The following is a 24,849-nucleotide window of genomic DNA, read 5'->3' on the forward strand; positions in this document are numbered from 1 at the left end:
ATAATTATTTTCGTGACTTGTGACAAATTGCAGGAGTTACCAACTGCAGGTTTTTTTTTTTATTTTTCTTACTGAGAAGCATGCTAGGCCTTCAGATTCCAGTGAACATTCAGATAATTGGCAGTTGTCACCACAGGCAGCTTGGCAGTGTATTGACAGACCACATTCATACTCAACAGAAAATACCCACTATCATAGAAGGTAAGTAAAGTAATTGAAGGTGGGGGAAGGGGGAAGGTTTTTTTTTTTAATCCCATTCTGCTTAGTTGATTTTTATTTTTCAGACATCATAAGGGAAGAGAAATTGAGACTGTTTTCTGATGCTTTGTTTTTTAATGTTACCTTAAAAACTAGGTATCTTAAGTGTAATTATAATTTTTCATTAATTAAGCATATGTGGCTATACACATACATTTTATGTATGTGTTTGACTATAATTCCCCAAAAAAAGAGTTTCATATAATAATATGTAGATGTTGAAATAGATATTTCTAAGACTAGATTAAGATTAAAAGAGATTTCTTATGCAGCTGTATTCTTTTGGAGAGAAAGGACTGAAATATGCTTTGATTAATTGAAATGTAAACATTTCAAATTAACAGCAGACTTTTATTAGTCTCTGAGATAAAGCTTTCCTAGAGTATTAAAATACATATATTTTGTATTATTTTTAAGCTTCCAAAGGCACAAACAACATACAGAATAATAAAAGCTGCAAAATAGTCACACAAGACCCTTTCTTATATGTCAACCTTTAAATATTGCTCCTATAATTTGCTTTCAGTTCAGAGAAGGGAACAATGTCACAGAACTCTGACTTAAAAGAAAAAAAGTTTTCATTCAGGTCTGATAAAGAAGAGAAAATTTCAGAAGAATGGTATGTTAAACTTCTGTATCTTTTTGTTGTTGTTGTTGTTATTTCCTTCTGGTAAGAGATCTGGTAGGAAATAGGTGCAGTATATTTGGCTGTTATACCTTGCTTATTTTATGTTCCGGTTTTGAAGAATCCATTTTCTACCAAAGTAAAAGTTATTGTTTCTTTTAAAAGTGTCTGAGAAACCAGTTTTATACATTATAATTTTAAGATAAGCATTGCAGGAGTCTGTATAATTCATCATATTTCTTACAATGCATAAGAATTACTAAAAACTTACACTCTTTTTGAAAAGTGCATTATGAAGTGCTGTGCAGATGATCTAATGTAATATATGTGAAGTGTATAGTATGTTATTTCCTTCCCATAGGGGTTTTAAAGATATTTGTACTGCACAACTAATGCTGAAGAGGGCCCATAAAATGAAGCCCAGAAAATACAGTAATAAAAATGTGGGTAAGTCAATGTAAATAGCGATTGTAGTAATTAGATATTTCTATTCTTAAATCTCAAAATAGAGCATCTCTTTTAAAAAGGTTGTTTGCGCAACTTTAAACATTAACTTGAATAAAGGGGAATGTGGCTTAATGAAGACAGGTCACACTTTAAATGTCCATAAAGACATCATTTTCTTTCAAGGATAAATTACTCTTTTTTTTTTTTAATAAATTATGATAAAAATGAGTATTTTACAGCTGTATTAAACAGACTTTGTCTTTCTTCTCTTTTCTTTATATATATGTATCTTCTAGAATTTGTAGTTCTTATATTTTTTTCTTTTGATAGAATCAAGTTAAAATTATTTACTTACTCAGGTTAATTTTGGATTTATTTCCTATGATTAAAATGTTGTCCTTAGAATAAAATTTGTGTAGTATTATTCATATCTCCATAACAAGCTTGTTTGATTGTGCAAGAACTTCTGGCCAAAAAAATAGCCAGGTATAACTGATATAATGTTGGAAATATTTCTGCTTATCATGGGTGCATAATATTGTTTAGAAATTCTAATTAAAATTCTAAACAGAGCAAGCATTACTACACCTTGCTGTGCTTAAAAACTGTCTATAATTTGTAACAATTCTAGTTTCCTGAAGATGCGTTAGCACAGCAATACAGAACTTCTTACTTAACTTTGAATTTCTTAGGTTATGTGGATTTTATATTAGACTCTGAAAGTGAACTTTTTTTCCTTTTAAGATATCTGGAAGCCTTGTCTGGCTTTCAGCTGGTCTCTACTACACTACTGTATTACTTCGTGTTTATGCTCTTCCTCTCCAAAGGAAAACTCTCTTACCAGTGACTGACAGCATGAGATGGTAATTATTGCTACCATAAGAGTATTAAAAAAGGCACAAATCAGCTGGAGTGGACCTTGACTCCTAGAACTAAAGGAAAATGATTAAGATATTTCATAGGGGTCAGCAAATAATTTTTACTTTGAGTTTAGAATTTAAGACAACAGAGCAATACAAAAGAAGCACACAAAACAACAAATAAGACCAACAACCACAGAAACATAAAACCCAGAACCCCAGAACAGATGATCTCACTATACAATATCATTTGTTAAATTAACAACAGTCAAAATAAAAACCTGGGGGACTATATTATTTCTTATTACACATTAAGTAAATGACCATTAATCTATATTTCTCTAGTAGCAGAAATGAGAAGCTACTGGTATTGTTGCTATGAATTCCATGTAGCAGTATAATCTGGGAATTCAAACCATGGATGAGAATCCCATGGTTCTAATTGCTGTTCAATTATAGAACAAAATGCTGACTTTCTTACATATGAATTTACAAATTGAATTTTCTGTTAGTTGCTCATCTGTCACAATGCTACTCTGCTTTGTCAGCTCTTTAAAGTTGGTAAAGATAAATGCTAATGTTTGTCTATGTTTTATGGCAAGCTTTGAATTTTTTCAGTTTCACATATTATCATGATGTTGTTTAGTAAATGTGACAGATCAGGCAGTAACTATTCTTTCCATACTGTTTCTATAATATTTCTTGGATTTGTCCAACTAATCTTCTATATTTGGAATCTGCCAGGCAATGTGTGTTAAATTATGTCCTTGGTTTTTAGCTTGCCCACACAGATCATTGTCTAATAAGCCACATTTAAATGACTATGCGAGAATCCAGGAATATGTTTATATGATTTTGAACTATTGTACACTTTAACAGTTCTCTGTGTAAAATCTAAAACATTTGATTGCTTGTCATCAAAGCATACATACAGTTCATTTCCCCATCTCTCTCAGAGGCTGAAAAGCACTAGTATTATAAACTAATCTTTGTAATATTGCCTACATTTGGGACTAGATAAAGAAAAAGGCTCATTTTTAATAACAAAAGAGCTGTAGGCAATGGATGAGATGATCCAGGTAGGTACAAATTCAGTAGTCTGGCACTGAGTTAAATCCCTAAAGATTATTTCACAAAGACTCAGAGATAAATCTTCTGATAGAAATCCCCTAGCAAAACAATTTCCATCATTCCCCTCTGTTCTCAGTTCATGTATTGCTGATGTCTTTGTGCACAAGTAAATATTTGAGAAAACTAGAATAATTCTAACAACTTCACGTGACTTCATTTGGAAGTCCTTGGTATAGGCTAATTTTGTACTGGTTGGATTTTTCAGAATTGAATGGTAAGCTAGATTAAGGGAAAATGACATTTTAAAAATGTATTGGAGCAACTTCAGTAGACCATCATAGGAAAACAGTATGCTATTGTAGAAATTGCTTTTTTACTTGAAAATGGTTTGGCAATGCTCAATTATTGATTATGTCTTAAGATATTTTAGTCAATTTTGACACTTTGTATTTGATTGCCTGTGGAAGTAAGACACTGCCTTTCATTTTAGTGCAACTAGCTTTGTAACTTAGAAGTCCTTTTGTCAACTCTGTATCTTATCAACAGTGCTTCCAAACATTTTGTACTCTTTAATCCATGTGTAGTACTCATATGGCCATCTATATTACATGTATGAAAATATTAATTTATAATTCACTTACAATATTTTCATAGCTTCTGTCATTTAAAAGATCAGACAGAACTTTTAAAATATAGCATATTATTATTTTAATACTTTTTTTTCAAAATCTTACTTTGATCTATTGTCCCAAACATTTGCTACTCTGAAGATCACAAACTTACTACAGATTTATTTTTTTATTTGAGATGAATGACAAAACAGATGTAATTAGTCCTTATGTGCAAAATGAATATATCTACAAAGCTACTAAACCAGTTATAAATGATCTTAATATTCTCACCTTAAAATTAATCGAGCTTAACCTTATTTACTGTACTCTTTCAGTCATTTCATTGAGTCTACCTGATGTGGTTTGTATAAGTGGGGTAAAATGACTCCAAATCTGACATCTTCTGAATTAATTTGGGAGCTATAAACATCACCCAACAAGAAGATAAACTTTCACCTAGACAACTGGAGATTAAAAAAAAAAAAAGTCTAAGATGTCACTGATTCTGCCTTGGGAAGTAGGCATGGACTAAATTACTTTCATCGATATTTTCCACGATGCTCTAGTTAGTCTGCTTTGCTGCTTTGTGAGAAGTTAGCACCTTGAGAACACACAGTTAAACAAAAACTGCTGCGCTGTGGACTTATGGACTGAGAATTATCTTTTTTTTTTTTTTTTAAATGTGTTTTTTCAATGCCTTATCACTTACAGAGTCCATAAGCCATTAGAAGTCTGTAGGAGAGTTACAAGGTAAATCTGTCGGGAGTCTGCATCTTTGTTATTTTGTGTCAAGAGAACAATTCTCTGAGGAAGAAAGTGGTATTCTTAGTATCTCTTTATGTTGCATTACTTTGTAACTTAAATGTCTACTGCACATATAAATATCTGTTCAAAACCAACTTTCTATGTTGCTGCCAATTAATTGCCTTAGTTACTCTTACTTAACAGACCATCACGATACTTGTTTTCATAAATAGGGAAATGACAACAACAAGAGGCTATTTACTTGGCTGCAGTGTTACAGTTTGTTCCATATATATCTATCTATATATCTAAGGCTCTTGTAACCTCTCTCAGTAAATATGTATGACCTGCTACAAGGTCACCCAAGTAATAGCCTCAAAATGAAGCATCAGACATAATTACTTATGCAAATTTATTCTTTCTGAATGCTTTTTCAGTCTATCTTCTTTGCTTTCTTGCTGTCTTCTGGCAGTCTCACATATTCACTTTTGCGATGCTTGCGTTGGTTGTGAACATTTAAATCCATTCCATGCCTAATTTCTTTCTTTATTCTATTGCTAAACTGTTCTCTCTTTGCTATTAATTTCTTTGCTGTCACTTTTAGCCAAACCTCTTCTGCCATATTTTTTCTCAGTTATTATAGAGTGTATTTGACTGCTTATGCTATGATCTTTTAACTGTTTGAAACATTTTGGTTTTGTTTCCTTTGACTTTTTTGTCTCTCATGTCTTCATGCTCAATGTCATACTTACAGAACCTTACATACTTTTTCTCCTCATTATGTATCTGCTTTTCTTCTCTTTCCTTTTTTTACTTTTTTAATTGAAACTGACTAATCTATTCTGCCCAGAGAATTTACTTGTTCTTGCTAGCCCACAGTTTCCTTTAAACTCCTACTTTCTTCTGATGTCAAGCAAACAATTCTTCCTTCTGATAAGAAATCCATGAAAATTGCCTTCCCTGATATGTGCTATTTTGCATTAGTTCAGCTTTAAAGTTTTTACAGTTTAAGATTGTATTTATGTAGATTTATGTACAGAATTGTACTCATCTTTGCTACTTTGTGAAGTTTTCTAATTGAAAGGTTTGAAATTAAGATGTTATATGGTAGTATTTGGAATTGCCTATAGACTTTCGATGTCTTTAATTCTGTAAGGATTGGAAGATGATTATCTTATTGTCTGCATGTTTAGCCTCAAAAAATAACTAATAAACTGTCCCCTGTTAACATTCTTTAGGTGCAAATAACTTGATTTAGACCACTGAATACTTATGGACCAAAGATTTTTGAAATAGTACTTGTCATATATTGTTAATATTTCCAATTGAGTTTCAAGCTTTAAAAACAGAATTTTGAAATATTTTGTGCAGATTTACACTTTAGAATTTATTTTCAATTCTGAGATAAGCTAGCTAAGTAGGGATCAATGGTGTTAAATTCTGGTAGAATAGTGAGCTTGATTCTCAGTTACACATGTATTTACGTAGCTTTTTTTTAGAAAATGTAACCTTCTGTGAATATAAAACCAACACTTAAAGGTCTTTTCAATTATTAAGTGTCTAAAAGGTGAAAAACTGCTTGAAGGAATGAATGAGCCAAGACTGACCTTTGATTTTAACCTGTTCTTTTCGTCTAGACCCAGCTGTGCGCCTGGCGTTGTTCAAAAAAAATGAAAATAAACATCTCCGTGTGAAACCACCAAAGATACAGTCTGTAAATGCTGGTTACTTTGAAGGTATGAGCAAGAATTTCACTTTGTCTGTATGCATATAAGCATATATGTTCCCTAATGTCTTTTAAACAAGTCTACTTGAAATATACAACAGTATGAAGAAATTGAAGAAGGCAGGATTTTAAGGTCCTTATTGATTCCTCAATGTTTCAAGTTACAGAAGCGAATAATTTCAATTTCAATTCATTTGAGGGAGTGTGTTCTGAGATATTAATTTGTAATGAACTGGTATACTTTTTATTTATTTATTATTAGTACTAATTTACTTTCAAGGACATAAAAGCATGCCACAAAGGAATAAAGTAGCTAATTTTGTAAATGAAATATCACCTCAAATTTTTCATTTCATAGTCATCTTTTCTCAAGCTAGCCATTAATTCCTGATGATTGATAACATTTTTTAAAAGCAGTTACTTTGACAAATGTTCTCTAAAAATCCAACATTTGACAGAAGACAAAAAAAAAAAAAAAAAAAAAAAAAGCTTGAACATGCAAATGTGTTTATCTCAACAAACAAAAATAATTTGCTTTTCAAAAATCCATAAATGCTAATTTAGTTCATTAACTTATGAGATTACTGATAAAGCTCTCCTTGGTTTTAATAGAGGTGAAAATTTAAAATACCCTTCTGTTGAGAATATGAACATTTGTAGAGCTCTTTTTTTTTGCTATTTTCATTCCTTGTGCAACTCAATTCTGTATTCAGAAAACTGTCACCTTTGCCTTTTTTTTTTTTTTTTTTTTTTACATAACCATACAATACCTTACTTATTCCCAATTCTATAAAGCAAAAGAAAAAGAAGATAATTCACATTTACTGATTAGTAGAAGTTAAACCTGAGACAGGTATGCAACCGAGCTGGGTATATCTTAAATGAATTCTGTCAATGAAATTAGTCATATGAAGGGCCAAATTTGTCTCACATTCATGAGTCCACGCTCAGATTTAGCTGGAAACAATTCTTGTGAAATTCTGAAAGGAAAAATGTGTTTGCATTCTGTTTTCCTTGCATTCAGGCATGAATTTACATAAAATATGGAGTCTGTGTATGAGAGGCCTAATTTACCATTTCATAGACTAAGTCAGAATCACAGAAGGGCTGGGTTGGAAGGATGCTAAGAGATTATATAGTTCAACTCCTCTGCCACCTACTAGAACCAGCTGACCAATTTCCACTGTGTTTCATCTGTTCCAGTGGCATATGTTTATATGCCACCACTTACTGAAATCATCGTATGCTGACCATGGACATGCAAACTGCTTTTGTGTCCTTTCAACCAGTAGCATGACTGTTCAAAGCTGTACCAAAGAGAGAAATTTGATCACAGGCTAAGAACCTGTCTTTAGCCTAGCTTTCCTGCCTCTGGTTTATTTATTCCTGCCTGTAAACCTTTTCTTCATTGTGGAAAGCCAATATATATAAATATATATATATATATACACTAAATATTATAGAAATTATTTTTTAAATACATGGAGAAAAGGCACTGTGGCAGATTAGATATCAAAAGGCAAGTGCTGCACTGGTAATCTTGAACTTTGTCTTTCATTTCAAGAATGATTATACTTCTTTGGACAGCTAATAAGCATGACTTCTTTCATCAACTTTATATCAGATGTTTACATGCTATCTGGTGAGCTTCAAGAAGACAAGCTGTTCTGTTTGACCAAAATATGAAATTGTCCTTTTACCTGAGACGTTACTACTACAGATAGCATGGTCAGAAAACACTAGGATATTTATCTGAATCTAAAGTGCAGTACAGAGCATTAACTGGCATATACCTCTCAGTCAGAATTCAGATCTTTTAAAGTTAGAATTTGGATAACATCTTACATATTATCTACTTCAAATCAAAGCACTTGCTTGATGATTTCAGAGTTATGTATCCAGTCATTTCTGCCCTCACTCACAGAAAAATTTGATTCCTATTTCACCTCTCTTACTTTTTAACCATTCCTTCCTCTTTTTCCTGGAATAAATTTATTTGGGTCTGTTCTGCAATACAAATTATTTCTGTAACAAGAAGTTGGAATTACTTCATTCTTTATCCATAAAACTTGTGGACACTATGTTCTAAATCAAGAGAGAATACAGTCCAATTCATTTTGCGGTGAAAATAAACTTCCTAGATGTAACTGTTTAATCCCTTTTACCTTCACAGACTGGTAGTCAATGCTTTGGCAGAGAATGTGAGCTCCAGTCAATCTCCTGCATAAATTAGTAAATATATCTCAAAGAAAAGGAAAAAAACTGTGTTCTATACATTCCCACTTTATTTCTTTAAAGTGGGAAATGAGGGAAGAAACTTTAGCATCAATAGTAAGTACACATATGTTATCTGTTAAATAACAGAATCACTACTTTTGAAAGGAGATGCCTTCGGAAGTGAAACAATTAGACCAGTTTTAGATTTTCAAACTGGAACACATCATGGTAATGAATATTTAGGAGGTAATCTAGTTAAAGGGTGGGATGAATGTCTTTTGTCTTCACTGTGTCTTTAGCTTGTGTTTAACAATACAAATAGAAAAAAAGAATTAAAAATAAGAGCTATAAAATAAAGTGTGGAAAGGAATGAGCTTAGTATCTCTCACATAAAGCATCTTTATGCCTTAATATATATTTTTTTTGTATAGTTTGTTTTGAGTATGTAAGTAATTAAAATGTCAGCTCTAAATAAAAATATTGTTTTATTTGTACAGACATGATTTTCCACTGTTTATTGTTTCAGAGATTATTGAATGGTATACAGTTACTAGACAATGGAAATATAGGCAGGCTATGAGACTTATTTGTTTAAAGTATTATAAAAGGAATGAATTTTAAGATTATCTTGTTTCCAAACAGGAGGAAGTGATAGGGAAAATAAATGTTAATATCCAATTTTTAAAACTTGTGGAAATCTTTGATCCTATAAAACAATTGATGCATTTCTAATTTTATATACACATTATAGAAAAATAATGAGATTGAGGAGATATATGTGAAAATACCTGTTAAAATTTGAGTGACATGTTTTTGTTAATATGAGTCATCATCTTTTGTTCAGCAATGTTATAATAATCTCTGAAGAGAACCTTTTTTTTCACATCTTATCATGATAGCACACAAGGTAGTCATAAGCAAATTCCCTTGTATTACATGCTTCATTAACACATAAAGAAGCATTATTCCTACAGACAAGAGCATACCATTTAAAAATACAAGCAACGTATAAAGGCATGGGAATGCAATTAAATGTGTGTTAGTATTGTATATGTATATGTGTGTGTATGCACGTATATACATGTGTGCATACACACATTTATGCATATACTCTGACTATAAATTGATATGAGTTAAATAGCATAGTCTTTCTATGCTTTCCCATTTGCTTTGAAATAAATTATGAACATTTACTCTTTAGAGTCATTTGTAGTTTGTGCATTTTATAGTATGAATGCTGCCTGTCAATCTGTTTTAGTTTCTTTGAAATTAGTTTAATGCTTGCAGTCATATAGGTTTGTTGAAACATAGTAGTAGTATTTTTGGGCTGTGGTCATATACTGTGATATTAGCTTCTAGGCCACAGAGAATGCTAGTGTGCTCTACTGCTTCTCTTAAGAGACTGGTTTTATCTACAACTCTGACTTGTTATCTGGAAAGCCTCACATCTTTTGTTTGAGTGGACATTTCCTGGAATTATGTGTGGAATATTATGGAATACTGCTTCTTCTGGTGTCATTGGGTTATGCTTCCAGACAAGTTGTTGAGTTTCATTTAGCACAAGCTAGCTGATAAAACATGTGTGATATGTTTTGTAGACAGTGATACGAATGATTTGAATGGTTTCAAAATCTTGAAAAAGTTATAAAGAACATGAAAAAAAAAGTCCATCATGTCCTATTTTGTGGCAAAGTGTGTTTTTAGGAAGTTTTACTGCTGGCTTCTCTTGTTATCTGAAAGCTGTTTCAGTCATTAATATACTATAAAATACCCTAAATGATTTTGGACAAAATAGATCAGAAATTGAAGGAAGAATCTGTCTTTGACTATTCTTTTCTTGGGCAATTAGTCTTGACTGAATGTGTAATAGAGCATTTCTACCAGCCATGGGTTGATAATTACAGGGTGTGTAATTCCATTTGTACAAAGGAAGGATGTCTACTTTTACCAGCCACCAGTGTGACTGCTTTGTCCTGGTGCAGTAGTACAAAAATACAGAGGAGGCTCCTTGCCTAGCACATTGTTTTGCTACAGTCTTTGGAAACAGTATACATATTTTGGAGTCCTCTTTAATCTGGGTACCTCAACAGTTTTGCTGGATTATCCAAATAGTTTCTGTTCAATTCAGATGAATGAAAACCTGGATTCCAGTTTGTAGAGCAAGTTGAGAGAATGCAGATCACATAGGACAGTCCAGTCAAATTATCTAAGTGTTTATTGTTTGCATATGATTCATCTAAATGAGTGCTGTGTTTCTCAGAATTTCTTATATTATTTTCTCATTGATTTATTAGATTAAGTAATTTATTAAAGCGTATGGTTTTTGGTTTGGTTTTTTTTGTTTGTTTGTTTTGTTTTGTTTTTGTCATATTTTGTCATAGCCATCACTGATATGTGTACCATACAGTTCAAATAAGTGGAAAGAATATAACTTGGCTTCACCCTGGAATGCATACGATGACCATTGCCAGGAAGTTTAGTTATATTAAAAAGGCATTGGAATGTGTTGTCAGGATACTGCAACTTGGGAACTTGTACTTCCAATTGCTAGTACTATATTTCCTTTCATTTTATGCTCATTGGAGGCTAATCAGTAAAAAGTAAAAAGTAGGTATATTATTAAAACATCCTTTGACAGGTTGTTTTTTATTATGGAAATATTTATCCATTTCCCTTCAAATTGCAAGTAGAAAAAATACTTAGTACCTGAACAAGAGTAAGACATGGTCTTGTAGTTATGTCTTATTACTGAAATCTAAATATCAGAAACCTATTTAATATTTTCTAGCTTTCATCTTTCTCATATTTCACAATTATGAAACTCATTGTCATTCCAAGTGAAAATATGTAGCAGAGCATTCTTATAGTTTGTTATTACTCATGCTAATTGGAAAATAGAACTTGAGACTTTGGAACGTGGTAATTGTAAGATCTCCTTTGAGTTAATTATAGGGGTTTATTAAAATATTTCAACATAATCACAGAATCAAAGAATCACTAAGGTTGGAAAAGACCTGTAAGTTCATCCAGTCCAACCATCCACCTGTCATCAATGGTTCTTGCTAAACCATATCCCTCAACACAACATCCAAACGTTCCTTGAACACCTCCAGGGAAGGGGACTCCACCACCTCCCTGGGCAGCCCATTCCAGTGCCTGACCACCCTTTCAGAGAAGTAGTATTTCCTAATATCCAGCCTGAATCTTCCCTGGCGCAGCTTGAAACCATTCCCTCTAGTCCTATCACCAGTTACACGAGAGAAATGATAAACAATTTCTTAGATACTCTATATTAGCAGCATTGAAGAAAAAAATGTATGTTTTAAATAGAATTTAAACTGATTTGGATCAGTGGTGCTTTTAAATATCTGTGTGAAAGTTAAGAGGAAGCACTGAGAGTAGAATGCTAATATTAAACTTTAGGTATACTTAAGTAAGTTAAGTAACTAGAGTTAAGTAAAGTTATTTAAAGGCAATTAAAAGTACACTGAACTGTAGCTAATAGTTCTTTGTTGGCTGTTTTCATCTTTTATAATTTAGTTATTTTCATTGGAAAAAAAAAATAAAATAGCATCAGCACCCAGAAGGCAGTTTGTAAATTTTATGTTTTTTGTAAACATCCATTTCTAAATGAAATCATCATTAATTTATCTGTGGTCTGAAAGGGATTATTAACTACATTCTAAATCTGATGTTCTGCAGTCCTACTATCTGAATTTCCCTGTTTACAGTAAGATACATATATTACATATCTCCTGGGTTTCAAATTTGTATGCCAGATTAGGGAAGCAGTTTCTTAAACCATGTGGCACTGACAAAATTGACAGAATTACACATTTCTAAAGAATCTAAGGTCTGTGTGATGAAATGTGATGAAAATACGTTACAGAAACAAGTAGTGTGGAAGAGAATCTATCTTTTAAAATCAGAATTCTCTGGCTTTGTTTCTTATTATTTAGTGTGAGCTCACACAACAGAACTCTCACATTGAAATATTTTCTCATTTTAAGGAATTAATGGCTCTCCACCAACCCTTTAACATGTAAAATGAGTAGGTTACTTATGTCCAGTACATCCAAAAAGAGCCAGGATAAAATAAACATAAGGAGTTGGATATCTTGGAAAAAATCTGTCATGGGTTTGGGTTAATCATCTCCAGAAGAAATTCAACTTGATGCCTGAAATGTAAGACTTCTTGGAGAAAGCAGTAAAGCCTGAGGCAGTGTTGATCTGAAGGAGTGCTCTCCATGGGTCAGAGCTGCTCTGCTGGCAGAGTGCAAACCTAGTTCACAACAGCGGTACGCTGAAAAGTTGTAAAGGACTGCAGGGGCCTTACAGTGCACGCACTCAAGCTTCAGTTACATAGTTTCAGTGGTCCAGTTTCTTATTATAAAACAAAAATAAAAAAATAAAATCTGGGCCTAATTTTCCAGACTCCTGTCCATCAATAATAATGTACATTTTTTTCACTATTCATGGAATGAAGCAATCCTGAAATTATAGTGTAGGTTTAAAAATGAATGCATAAAATGTCATTTATGTACATTCAGTCAGTAAAGTTCAGCATCTGAATACTTATAAATTATATAAACATATGATATTTTAATTAATATTTTTACTTTTAACATTCAATGATTTTTTTAACTTTTTTTTTTTTTTAAGAGAGATAATAAGATTTTATCTTTGCCTGAAATTCTTCAATAGAAAGTTTTGACCATAGATACTTACTATTATAAACTCTCACTGTGTTTCTAATCTTTAGTGTTCCACTGTTCTAATATTATGGGTTTCTGATTTTGACCACATATTTCACCTGCATGTGTGTTAGCTCTTTGTTCCTGTTTCTACTGTTTTGCAGACTTGTGATTTGTAGTGGTGTATATTCTCTGACCTGGAGAGATTATTTGTTCCAACAAACTTATTTAGATTTTTTTACAATATATAAGCTCTGTCACCTTTGCTTTCCCACCATAGTAGTTTACCAACCTTTAACTAAAAGGAACTTCACATTAAGGGGAAGAAAAAGTACTACCTCTATTTTGCTAATGACTACCCAGTGAAGAGTTCAGAAGGAATGAGATTTCACTCAAAATGTCATCAGAGGTTGATAACTGCTTTATGTCACTGTTGAATAAGGTAGCTCAATAGTTTGGATAGTTTTATTTTTATCTTCTGAGTTTTTTGCACTTCTTTTTCTATCTTCCTTGAACTGTGTGTGCAAAAGCTAGGTAATATAGCTATCTGCTCAGACAGTATATACATAAATAAGTTGACTCCATATTCAGATCCACAGCATTTTATTCTACACAAGGCAATCATTTTGGATGAAAAGACCCCTGAGTACTGAAGCATTTCAAATCCTTTTCCATTTGACCATTCAGTGACCTGATAACTATTTCCTGTCCCTGAGTAAGGTTGTGACCCAGGTCTTATAGTGCAAAAGACAGATAATTTTAGAAACAAGTTAAATCCAAATGGATTTGGTTGGAGGGGGTAAGGGAGAGAAAATTTGGCTAAATTCCTCTAAAATAAAGTGTTAAAGCACTTGGATTTAGTAAGCCTCATTGAAAACAATTATTGAATTTATTGCCATTTGTTTGGATGTCTGGAGACAGCGATCAATATTGAAATTTTTTGTTTGTTTGTTTGTTTTGCTTTTATTAAAAAATATCCAAATGCAAGCAATTCTTTTTACACCGAAAAAAAAAAAAATTGCTAATGAAGATATCATTTGAAGGTATTTTCAGGTATATCCCAAGCATTTTCTGGCGTAAATATTTCAAGCATTAAATTGATCTTGGTAAGTGAATTATATTTTAACATAGACCACAAAAAGTGTATGCTCTGTGTCCATAGAAATATCACGGCTGTTGCGTCAAACAAAAGTTCATCTTGCAAAAGAACTTGCATTTTATGTGGAGCTATGAACAAAGAATATAATATATTAGAGTCAGTTATAGGTACAAATTTTGTTTCAGTTGCACAGTATGATGCTATGTTTAATAGCAATGTCTCTGTAAACTTTTCAGAAGTGTACTTAGGCAGCCTTTATTCTGGAATATTTCATCAATTTGAGAATATATTTTTTCAGTTTTCTTATGTAGAAATTCTTATTTTATAGGAGTGCTAAGGAGAACTGGTAGTATTTGTAAGGTCAGAGATCTACAGTATTCCAATAAGGCTACTTTTCATACAACAATGCATTTAATATTGACACACATCTTAATATTTTCTTTTTTTTATAACTAATGATGTTGTGAATCAGACAGATAATTTATTTTGGTAATACGCAACATTTTTCAAGCAAAACATTAAAATTATTTTAAAATTGAAATCCAGTTATTAAAAAAAATTATGCCATTCAAGTCTAACTCTAAGAGCAAATTCCTACACCTACAGATTACATGTTTCATGTAATCTATAAAAATAGACGGTATGTAGGTTAGATGATTTTTCAAGGAATCATAGGAGTGCTTGTAAGTAATTCAAATATTGTATTTCACAACTGTCATTAAGGAAGGAGAATATGATTTACCTTAAGTTTTATAAATGGTTTCTAAGAGCAAATTGATTATCAAGCTCACTAAAATTGACTGTGGAAAGTCATTTCCCTAAAGCACTTTCATGCTTTTTATTTTTTCATATGAAGCAAGCTCAGTAATTTTTCAAATTATGAAAATAACAGAGATCTCTTTGTAAAAAATAGAATTTAATTTTTAAAAATTTGAAAGTTAAATTCACTGAGAATTTGCTTCAGTATCTGATGGTGTATATTTTGTAACTGAGAAATTAGTAGAGAATATTAAAAAGAAAAGAAGCTATGTGCTACTAAGGCATAAAGTTCTGATTTAACCTACCAATGACCTTGCTTTGTTTGTTCAGATGACAGTTCTAAAAGTGTGCAGAGAATATTCCCCTTTAATACAGTTATTTGCCGCGAGCCCTGACCTCATTGCCTGTAAGGGAGCAGGTCTGAATTGGCCCTTTCTCTGATATCGTGACATTGCTTCTGTTGCCTCGATTGTGACCTCTGATTGCATGATACCCCTGAGAGTTCAATTTAATAAGCGTGACTCCTGACTCTTAGCCAGGTCTGCCTTCTTAGGTTTTGTCAGACTCTGTAGACCAGAGTACAAGCATATGCTAAAACATTGCATAGGCTGTCATCATACTGTGTGAGTTGTGTGCACTGTATTCAACATTCTCTTTCAAAGATATTTCATTTATTGCGAATGGAAATATTTATAAAAAATATTTGGAATAAATTTTAATAATTTATTTATGTATCATTAAAACTGCTCTGTATTTTATATATATATTCCTTTGCAAATAGTTACTACTATTTCACTGTTTTACTAAGCATGCATGTTATGTATGTGTCATGCTAATTTCTTTCTTTGAAATTTATTTCCCCTGTGAGAACATTATATGTTTCTATGACTTCCAATCAGTAATGCATTTGTTCATTGTAGAAGTGTTTGAGGTGAATTCCCTTTTTTTGTTGCATAATTAATACAGTTGCACAATGAGACAGTACAGACAAGCACGTTGAGCATTATTTGATGTAATTATTCAGGACAAGTCAGGTGAAAACTGAAGAATCTGATTGAATTTGGATGAAGGTAAGTAAAATCAAAACTTCCTAAGTATCATTGAAAATTGCTAGTTTTTGTGACTATTTTGCTACCTCATTGTATTCCTTTCTCCTGTTTTCCTTCTCTTCTAACCAGAATCGTGAAGGAGACTCTGTTCAGAGACCCAGCTGCCTTGAGGATGGTGATGCTGTTCAGACGTTGCTTCAGTTTTAGTATACCTTGATGCATTCACTGAAGCAGACTATGGAGAAGTTCAAAGATTTGAAAGAAAGTTTAAGAACTGTGTTACAAGTGGCAGAAGTTTATCTGTTTACTAAAGTATATTTTTTGTATTCTCATTCCTATTTCGTGTACTTTTTTCAAGCCTCTATATCAGTATCTCTAATGTACAGTATTTAGGTTTCCACACAAGAGAAGCAGAAAAGTCTTGCTACGGCAATAGAATACTTGCCCACTTTTATGGTTACATTAAGGGAATTTCTGTAAATACTTTTTTATATTTCTCCATTTCAATTGTTTTAAAAAATTCTATTTACCTTTCTACTCAGATTCTTTTGTTTTACAATTGATATGTCATGTATGAAGAATGGAAACTATATTAGAATCTTTCTTACAAAATATGTTTTCCAATATAAGGCATTGTCTTTTTACATTCAGACTTCCTAATGAAATGCTTTTCATTCTTTGTAACAGTGGACATTACGAATCCTACCTACTTTGGTCAAGTAAATCTTTTTTAATTGTTTCATTTTGCTTTGTATTTTGTTTTGCTTTGATTTATGTATCTTTTGTAAGAATTCTTGTGTAAGTTAATATAATTGTAATCATCTTGTTTAGTTTACAAAATTGTGAAACCTTTGATTATCTGTTGCCTTATTCTATAGTAAATTTTATAAGGTTAACTACTGAAGTTCTTTAATATATCAAGTATAAGTTCACTACTTAATTGGACTTCATGGGCTTTCACTCTTTTTTGGACCCTGTGCTAATTTCAAGTGCTTAGGTAAATAGCTGCAAGTAAGCAAAATTGAACAACTGACAAAACAAATGATACTTTCAGGTTTATTAATTATGGCTGTCTTAACAGTTTTATCAAGTACAAACATGAGGGAAATTTAGTCATTCAGAATCATCATGCTATTGAACTTATTTATATGTCAGTGAGGTAGAGTTTGGTGAGCAATTTAGCTTGGAAATTTAGAAAGAAAGAGACTAATATAAACACCTACTTTAGGAGTGAAATATTACCAATCAAGCTTAGGGATAATGAAATTATGTTCAGTAGTAAAACTGGAGTGGTTGCTTGTTTGTTTTCTCATTAAAAATGATTTAAATGAAGATCAAAATAAAAGTCACTAATGGAACAGAAAAGGAATTTATTCCTTTTTCTTCATTCAGTGAGGTGAATTATTGAAACCTCCTTGCATAGATAATGATGCCATTGTAACAATAACTGCTTCAAAATCAATATAATCAAGTTACATTCCTATAGGGCCAAATACTCTTGAGTGTATGTTATTTAACTAAAATTATATATATTGTGTTTAAGTTATTGCACTTTTCATGTGTTTACAAGCTGAAAATTTCAATCCAGTTAGTAAAGAACTCTGTAAAACTGGTAAGCTCTTTGAGCCACATCAATTAAGAATTAACCTGGGGCAAGATTCTAGCAAATCATGGTTTGTTTTTTGTTTGTTTGTTTGTTTTACTTTTTTTCCCTCTACCTGTCCTTTTTTACAATTGAAATTCCCTTTTATGAATAAATCCATGAAACAGTGGAATTTCAGATTATTTATTTTCTTCCACGATGTATCAACCAATTAAATGTAACTTATTAAGAATTGGTATTTGATGTCTGTATTTATTTATTTTTTTCCTTTTAAGTCTCTTGTATTTATAGTTATTTTTAAGATGAAGATAAATATATAAGAAATTTACCCAGTTGGGCTTTGCCCCTCTTTAAATGTAGAGTCTATCTGAGACTTTTTTTCCATTCAGTTCAATAAGCATTAAATCAAGCCTTGTTTATACAGTGTTTGACATAATGGCAGACCTGATCTTCAGTGGTACCTCTGGGTCTTACTAAAAAGTAGATTAAACAGCAGCCTTGGACTTAATCTGCATAGATTTTTTGTACGTATTTGAGAATGTGAAGTTGTTCTACTGTTATGCATTACTGCACTGACAAAACTAGGAATTGTTGTCCTGGTAGCTTCATCAGACGCCAAGAGCATCAGAATGTAAGCCAGAAGTAGTTTCACCCACATGGAATAAATAGCTTTAAACTGAAAATATGTATACATAGTAAATAGAGTAGATGAGCAATTTATAAGTATTCATAATTGAACTACATATTCACATTAATACAAAAATTTCATTGTTTTATTTTCAATGTTATTCTGCATTGGTAAGTATCAATCATGTATGATCCTTGTGAATATCAGAAGTGTTGAAGAATGTAAGTTCTTAAAAATAAGTTCATATATTATTCAGATAACTATCTAGAGAATATATTTATTATCAGGAATAAACATAATTAAGACTTTTTTAAATGTACATTCCCCAGCTGTGATACAACATTACATATTTTAATTTCCTGCTTATGAGGTAATATGGAATAAGTCAGCTTTACTAACTTCATATTGCTCCTACTTAATGGTTTATTTATTTATTAATTTTTGGCAAAGATGCCTTCTTAAGACAAAGCAGTCTCAAATTATTTTTTGGTCATGTTTGGACTTTTCTGTCCCTGTCTTTTACTTTTAAGCCCTTCAGTATAAGCAAAACTTACCTTGATGGTTATCACACTCAATAAAATTTACTCTTTCTTTGTATTTTTTCTTACTTCATAGTGAGCAACATAGTAGTTACAACTACCTGCAGTCTTACAGTATGTTGTGGAATTTTTTTTCTTTTTAAAGAATTTCTGTGGAAGATCTGGTGTCTTAATTCATTTTGATTGCTTTACTAAATGTAAAGAAAGATATTTATCTTACTAGGCCTCAATACAAAGTGGTTATTTTTTATCACTTGAAAGTGCTGCCTCATTAATGAGTAACTAAGCATGTTCTTGACTACTTCTTGATTGTATATACTAATCTTAAGAACTGGGAATGTATAAAATGATGTATATCTAAAGATCTACTAAAAAAAGTTATAGAATTATTCATTTTCTCTTGAGCAGTATGAACTCTGTTTCCATTTTTTGTAGGGAGCTTCCATCCTTAGGGAGTTTAATAATTGCCATGGAATATGAGAAAAACGGGAGATGGAGTCTGTACTAGGCAGATTTTGGGAATGATAAAGAATGTGAATGTAGGCAGTAAGGATAAACATAATAGGATCAGTCTGATTCCACTTACTTTACTCCTTACTCCTTTTCTCCTAGATAACTAAACATGGAAACACTGAACAAACCATTTTATAGTAATTTTTTACTTTTTATTTTCTTTAATTCATCAAGGGCCTTGACTATCCAACGATTTTTGAGTATCTCTTAGCTTTACTCTCAGTTTACTCTTTTGGCAGCCCTGTTGATGAAATTTGCTTATGCTGAGTTGCTGAAGTGGTTAGTACATAGTCTACAGAACATCCTCTTCTACGCATGGGAATAATGTGAAAGGACAATGTAGTGCTGTAAGGCTTAGTATATACTTCCTGTAAAAGACTTGTAAAAACCTGAGTGGATCTTGAAGAGTGCTGCTTGCAGGAGGCAGCAGTTTGTATCAGGAATTTGCCTCCTTATGTATATATGGCTAGGATATCACCCCAGTAGTTTGTTTTTTTTTTTAGAACTGTTTTATATTCTTAAGCAGGAACCAACTTAGTTTGGGAAACATGAAGCTATTAATATATTAAAAGTCTGTCCATGAGTAGCAGATTGCCACCATTAAACCACTGCACTACCTTTTTATTAATTTCTTCCTCTATCACTAGCTTTTAATTGACCCAAGTAAGCTATTCTTATATTATTATAGTTATTACAGTCTTCAACGATTTAATCTCAATCTTTTTCCCAATTAGATCTTCAAGTCCTTTCACAAGAGTCACTGCCTGAATCAGTTCAGAATAGTCAAAAATCAGAAAAAAAATCAGTAATAATAAAATCAGTAATAATAAGTAGGAGAGCTTCTGATACATGCCCCATATTAAACATTTCATCAGAAAGATGGTGCAGGTCTTAAAAAATGGCATGAAATGAAGCTGATATTGTTAACAATGAAATTATGGAAGACAAATGAGAAATTGCATTTAACATAAATAATGGAGTGGGCAAAGTACTAACTGCCCATAAAATCATGCAAGTTGGATGGACCATGAGGAACAGTTTAAAGCTATCTTGAAGTCAGTGCCAGGAAAGTAAAGCTTATGAAAAAAAAAAAAAAAAGGGGGGGAATGTACTATGTCCACAGAAAGAGTAAAAGATCTAAGCAATTTTATGTAGAATAAAATTTTGTAATTTGCAGTATATCTGTATTATCAGACAGTTGTAGTGAAATATATTAAATAATCAGAAAATGCTGAATGAAGAATTAATTGGGAATATTGCAATATAAATAGAGAGAATTAGCTTTCAATAAAGTGTCTTAAAAGTGTGTCATTGAATATAAAGTAAGACCTGAATTTGTTTCAAGGTGGGGTACCGAACAAATCAAGAATAACCAATAGACTATGTATCAGTACTGATTGCTACTGACCAACAGTCGTGGTGCTACAGAGGCAGGAACATGCAGTGAAAGAGAAAAGAATATTTGTGAAGCACCAAATACAAAATTTTGTTTTCCTTGAATTCAGAAGCTGAAATGTGTACAATTTCAGTGGTTTAGGAAACTCGGTGAAAAGATTCAGCTTTTGCATAATCTAATAATAAGAGTTCAGAAAGATAACACATATGGGAGAGGTTGAAATATGTCAACTATTGACACAGAACAAACTAAGGTGAAGTTTTATTAGTGATGTGAATTACCCTGAAATAGATCATAATGTAGAAGACAAAAAGTAGGGAAGAAAATAGGGAGAAGGGAAGCCAAAAAAAAAAAAAAAAAAAAAAAACTATAGTCTTAAGGCATTTTACTCATGACTAAGAGTGGTAAATACCTGAATTCCAGGAAGGAAGAATGAATTTGAGGTTGAGGTCAAGAACAGTTACATGGTGAAAAGGAGATAATTGCAATAGCAGATGAAGAATGTAGAGAGAAGAATGTTCACAGGAGGAAGAATGATGTAGTAGACTTTATTTTTTATTGAAATGAATCTGAAATATCTGTTTAAAAAGAGAAAAATAGCAAAAGTTTCAGGAATACAAACACTGAGAAATAATTGTATTTTTTTCTTTTCTTTGTTCTTATAATTTTTGAAGCACGTCCTCCTGTGGGTTAGTCAGCATTCCTATATTCACAACTTCTTGTGATGTAATTTATAATACGTGTGAAAGCATCAAAAAATTTTGCAGACCATTACTTGATGTATTCTTTTAAAAAACATCTGTTGCATCTTTTATTCATCTGTGCACTCCAATGCTGCTATAAAAATATCTCTATATTTCATTCATTCTGGCCCCCGATATGCAAATTTATTTCTTCAAAGTTACTCAAATGAAAAAGTATAACTATCCAGTCTTTCTGTGTCACAAACAAGTTTATATATATTTTAAGGTAGAAATGTGTTTCATTATCTGAAAATTCTGAGTTGTAGATGAAGAAAGATGATCTGGGGATATTATAATTTTAAGTGAAGAAAACTTTGCATCAGTTACTGACACACGGTGCTACCAACTGTCTCGAAATTTTAGGAATATTGGTAACGTATACACTGAATACCTGTGAATAGGCTAAAGACCACTCCAAATATCATTCTTTTTTGAAAAACCAAAATTATAGTCATGTAGTGATTGCTCTTTAATACTTAAGAGAATCTAGTAACTTTTGACAAAGTGGACTTGCAACAAATGTGTCAAACTTGCTACAGGAGAAGAAATCCTCATTTCTCCTATGCTTTAGCATTAAGTTTTGTTATTTGGCCTTTTAATTATTTTCTGGTTTGTTAACAGGTTTTTACCTTGATATCAATGTTATTACTTACGTTGTTCTTGCTTTCTGTTCTGAAGCTATTATACAGATTGTAACAATGAAGTAATGTCCTTTTCGGTTGCCTTTAAGTATGGAGAAGATGAAATAAAATGTTAGATTTTAAGTTCAGTATTTTTAGATTCTTTTACTGGTGTTTATTATAACATAACTTTATGGAAGGCCTGAAATATTATGAAAATCCTTTGAAACTGGGGGGGATATATATAATTTTAATTTTTATTCATATTTATCTTTTTATAGATTTGATACACTTTCACACAAACTCATACATATGCGCTCTCAGGATACATATTGCTGAATGGTAATCTGTACCAGAATACTGACAGATAAGAAAAATGTCAATGTCTTAATAGCACTGACATGAATGTTATACCCAACTCAGCTACTTAATTCCCTTATTAAAAGAACCATTTCCAGATTACATATTGAGAAAATTAACTCTGGTCACAGATTTTTTATATTAAGGGAGGAAAATTCAGAATGTTGAATAAATTCGGAGCCCTTCTGTAGATCTCAGTTTTCTTAGTCTGTAACTTTATTTGTATTGTACTCAGTATGAAGTGAGTTTTGAAGTGAATTAAATAGCCCTCTAAACTCAAAATTTAACCATATATGTTTGAACACAGTGCAGACTTCACACAGTTCTGTTTCAATAAATGTTTATCACATTAAAGCTAAAACTTCTGTCTTCCCATAATCAACCAAAATAGATTTAAACAAACTGCACTGAGTCAGATTCCTCAGCACCACTTTGCATAAAATTTGGCAAAGAGTTCAGTTGCTAACATGATTTCAGATCAGTCAGACTGTGTTCTCTGGGCATAAAATCTAAAAATAAAAATGCAAATCTGAAAGATTGCTCTGAATGTAGATATTGTGTAATCATCTTTCTTCTTTTGTGTACTGGCTTTCTCTTAACACATGTGCCTGCAATGAGGATCTTGCGTATGAGATACTTCTGAGGCTGTGGAAAACATGCAGTTGTAGTACTCCTTAGCTTGATTTGTCTCAGGATTCTACATCCTAAGCTGTAATTCTGGGGTATGTTTCAGTCTCCTTTTTAAAGCTGAATGCTACAGCACAAGGTGCCTCAATCTTGAAGAAAGACCTGGGAGAAAAAAATATTATCTAGAACTTAGGGTACTTCACCAATAGTTCATAGATTCTTAGGCCTTCTCCTATAACTAACAAGAGATTATCCAGATATAGTCTAATGTTAAATATATAAAAAGCACCATATTTTAAACTGGACAATAGTTATGCTGTCTCAGAGCACACTCCGCAAACAGAAATCCTAAATTTATCCTAAAATTAAGGTTTTTATGGATTAGCATGTTGATTTGAAGACCTAGAAAACAATCTCTTCTTTTCCAATAATGTTCAGTTCTACGGACATTGCAGTTGCCCAGATTCTCCTGAGTAAGCGCTCTCTAGTTAGATGCTCAAATTCTTCAGAAAAATGGCAAAAGGCGCCCCTGATTCAGGCCTGAGTGTGTAGAATGTGTAGAGATTATTAATTTGTAACACCTAAAAATCATTACTGTACTAATGTCAACTGTAAGTCTATTCCAATGGTAAATTATTACCATGTGTGTTGTAAAAAAAATATCCAAAAGATTGAAAGCTTAGAAATGATAATCTAATGAGTGTACAGTACTTTAAATACTTCTGAGATGAATTTGTTTCTTGACAGAGTTTTACCGTCTTTGATGTGTTCCTTTCTTCTTTGATATTCTAAGAGTTGTCTGGCTTTAACAATTAAAGATTATAGATCTGATCCATTTCAAAGTTGCAGAATGCTTACGAAGGTCTTATGAACTTCTGTGGAATTTGTGAGTGTTAGTACTTCTATGAAATCAGGTCCAGGTTTTAAAAAAGCCAGAGCCCTAATTTAAGAGAGCTATCAGGCAAATGCATGTTAATGATAATGATACATGAGATTCTGAAACACATGGTGTTCATAAGTGGAATAGGAAAGTGATAATGCTGTGTTTTAATTCATAGTATAGTATTTTCATAAGAATTATAGAGAGAGAGGTGGATATTTGAATTTGACTGGATATGTTTCAAAATAAAATATAAATTAATGTCTGCACTTTTGGGGACTTTTATTTTGATCACTTTCTCATTTCAATAATATTTCAATAATTCTAGTATGAATGTGTATATGATGCAATTTTAGTAAATAAGACTGTGTTTCAAACAGAATTAAGTCAGAAATTCAAACTGAAAATAAGGTGCATTATTAACAATCATTTCGGGAGGAAAAAGAAACTTGCTAACTCAAAAATACACTTTTTATAGGTTTTGTCATAGCTTATTGTATGTATATTGTCTTTTATCACTAACTCTCAGACTCAGGCACAAATTTGTAATGCTGGTTTTAAATCCCTATATAGATTTCCCTTGTAAAGGAGGAAAAGGATACAAGGGCGTTAGTAAATGCATAGTTAATACTGGTTATTTTACTAGGAAGAAGTAATGCTCCTGAGAACGATAGGTAATACTGAGCCAAACTTTTCTGTAAATGCAGATAACAAGGAACCTAGAATTAATTACTGTTTAAGCTTATTATTCCTCACTGGAGAATGTGTGCCAATATAACA

General features: G+C 31.9%; 1 protein-coding gene across 6 annotated transcripts in view; it reads left to right on the plus strand.

The window, feature by feature from the left end:
* The window catches only part of LRRIQ1 (leucine rich repeats and IQ motif containing 1), a 99,134-nt gene that overhangs the window by 52,475 nt on the left and 21,810 nt on the right, over positions 1-24,849 (plus strand). For 4 of the 6 annotated variants that reach the window (XM_090139408.1, XM_090139418.1, XM_090139410.1 and 1 more), the window contains 4 exons: positions 80-201; positions 785-877; positions 1,245-1,330; positions 6,254-6,352. In XM_090139408.1, coding sequence (XP_089995534.1) covers positions 80-201; positions 785-877; positions 1,245-1,330; positions 6,254-6,352 — 400 coding nt within the window. Of the gene's footprint in view, positions 1-79; positions 202-784; positions 878-1,244; positions 1,331-6,253; positions 6,353-8,515; positions 8,674-11,249; positions 11,262-16,299; positions 16,363-24,849 lie in introns of all 6 variants that reach the window. The other 2 variants (XM_090139438.1, XR_016466171.1) reach the window with 2 other exon arrangements.

The sequence above is a fragment of the Phasianus colchicus genome, chromosome 1 (assembly GCF_987193195.1).
Source record: "Phasianus colchicus chromosome 1, bPhaCol1.hap1.1, whole genome shotgun sequence".
NCBI classification, from domain to species: Eukaryota; Metazoa; Chordata; class Aves; order Galliformes; family Phasianidae; genus Phasianus; species Phasianus colchicus.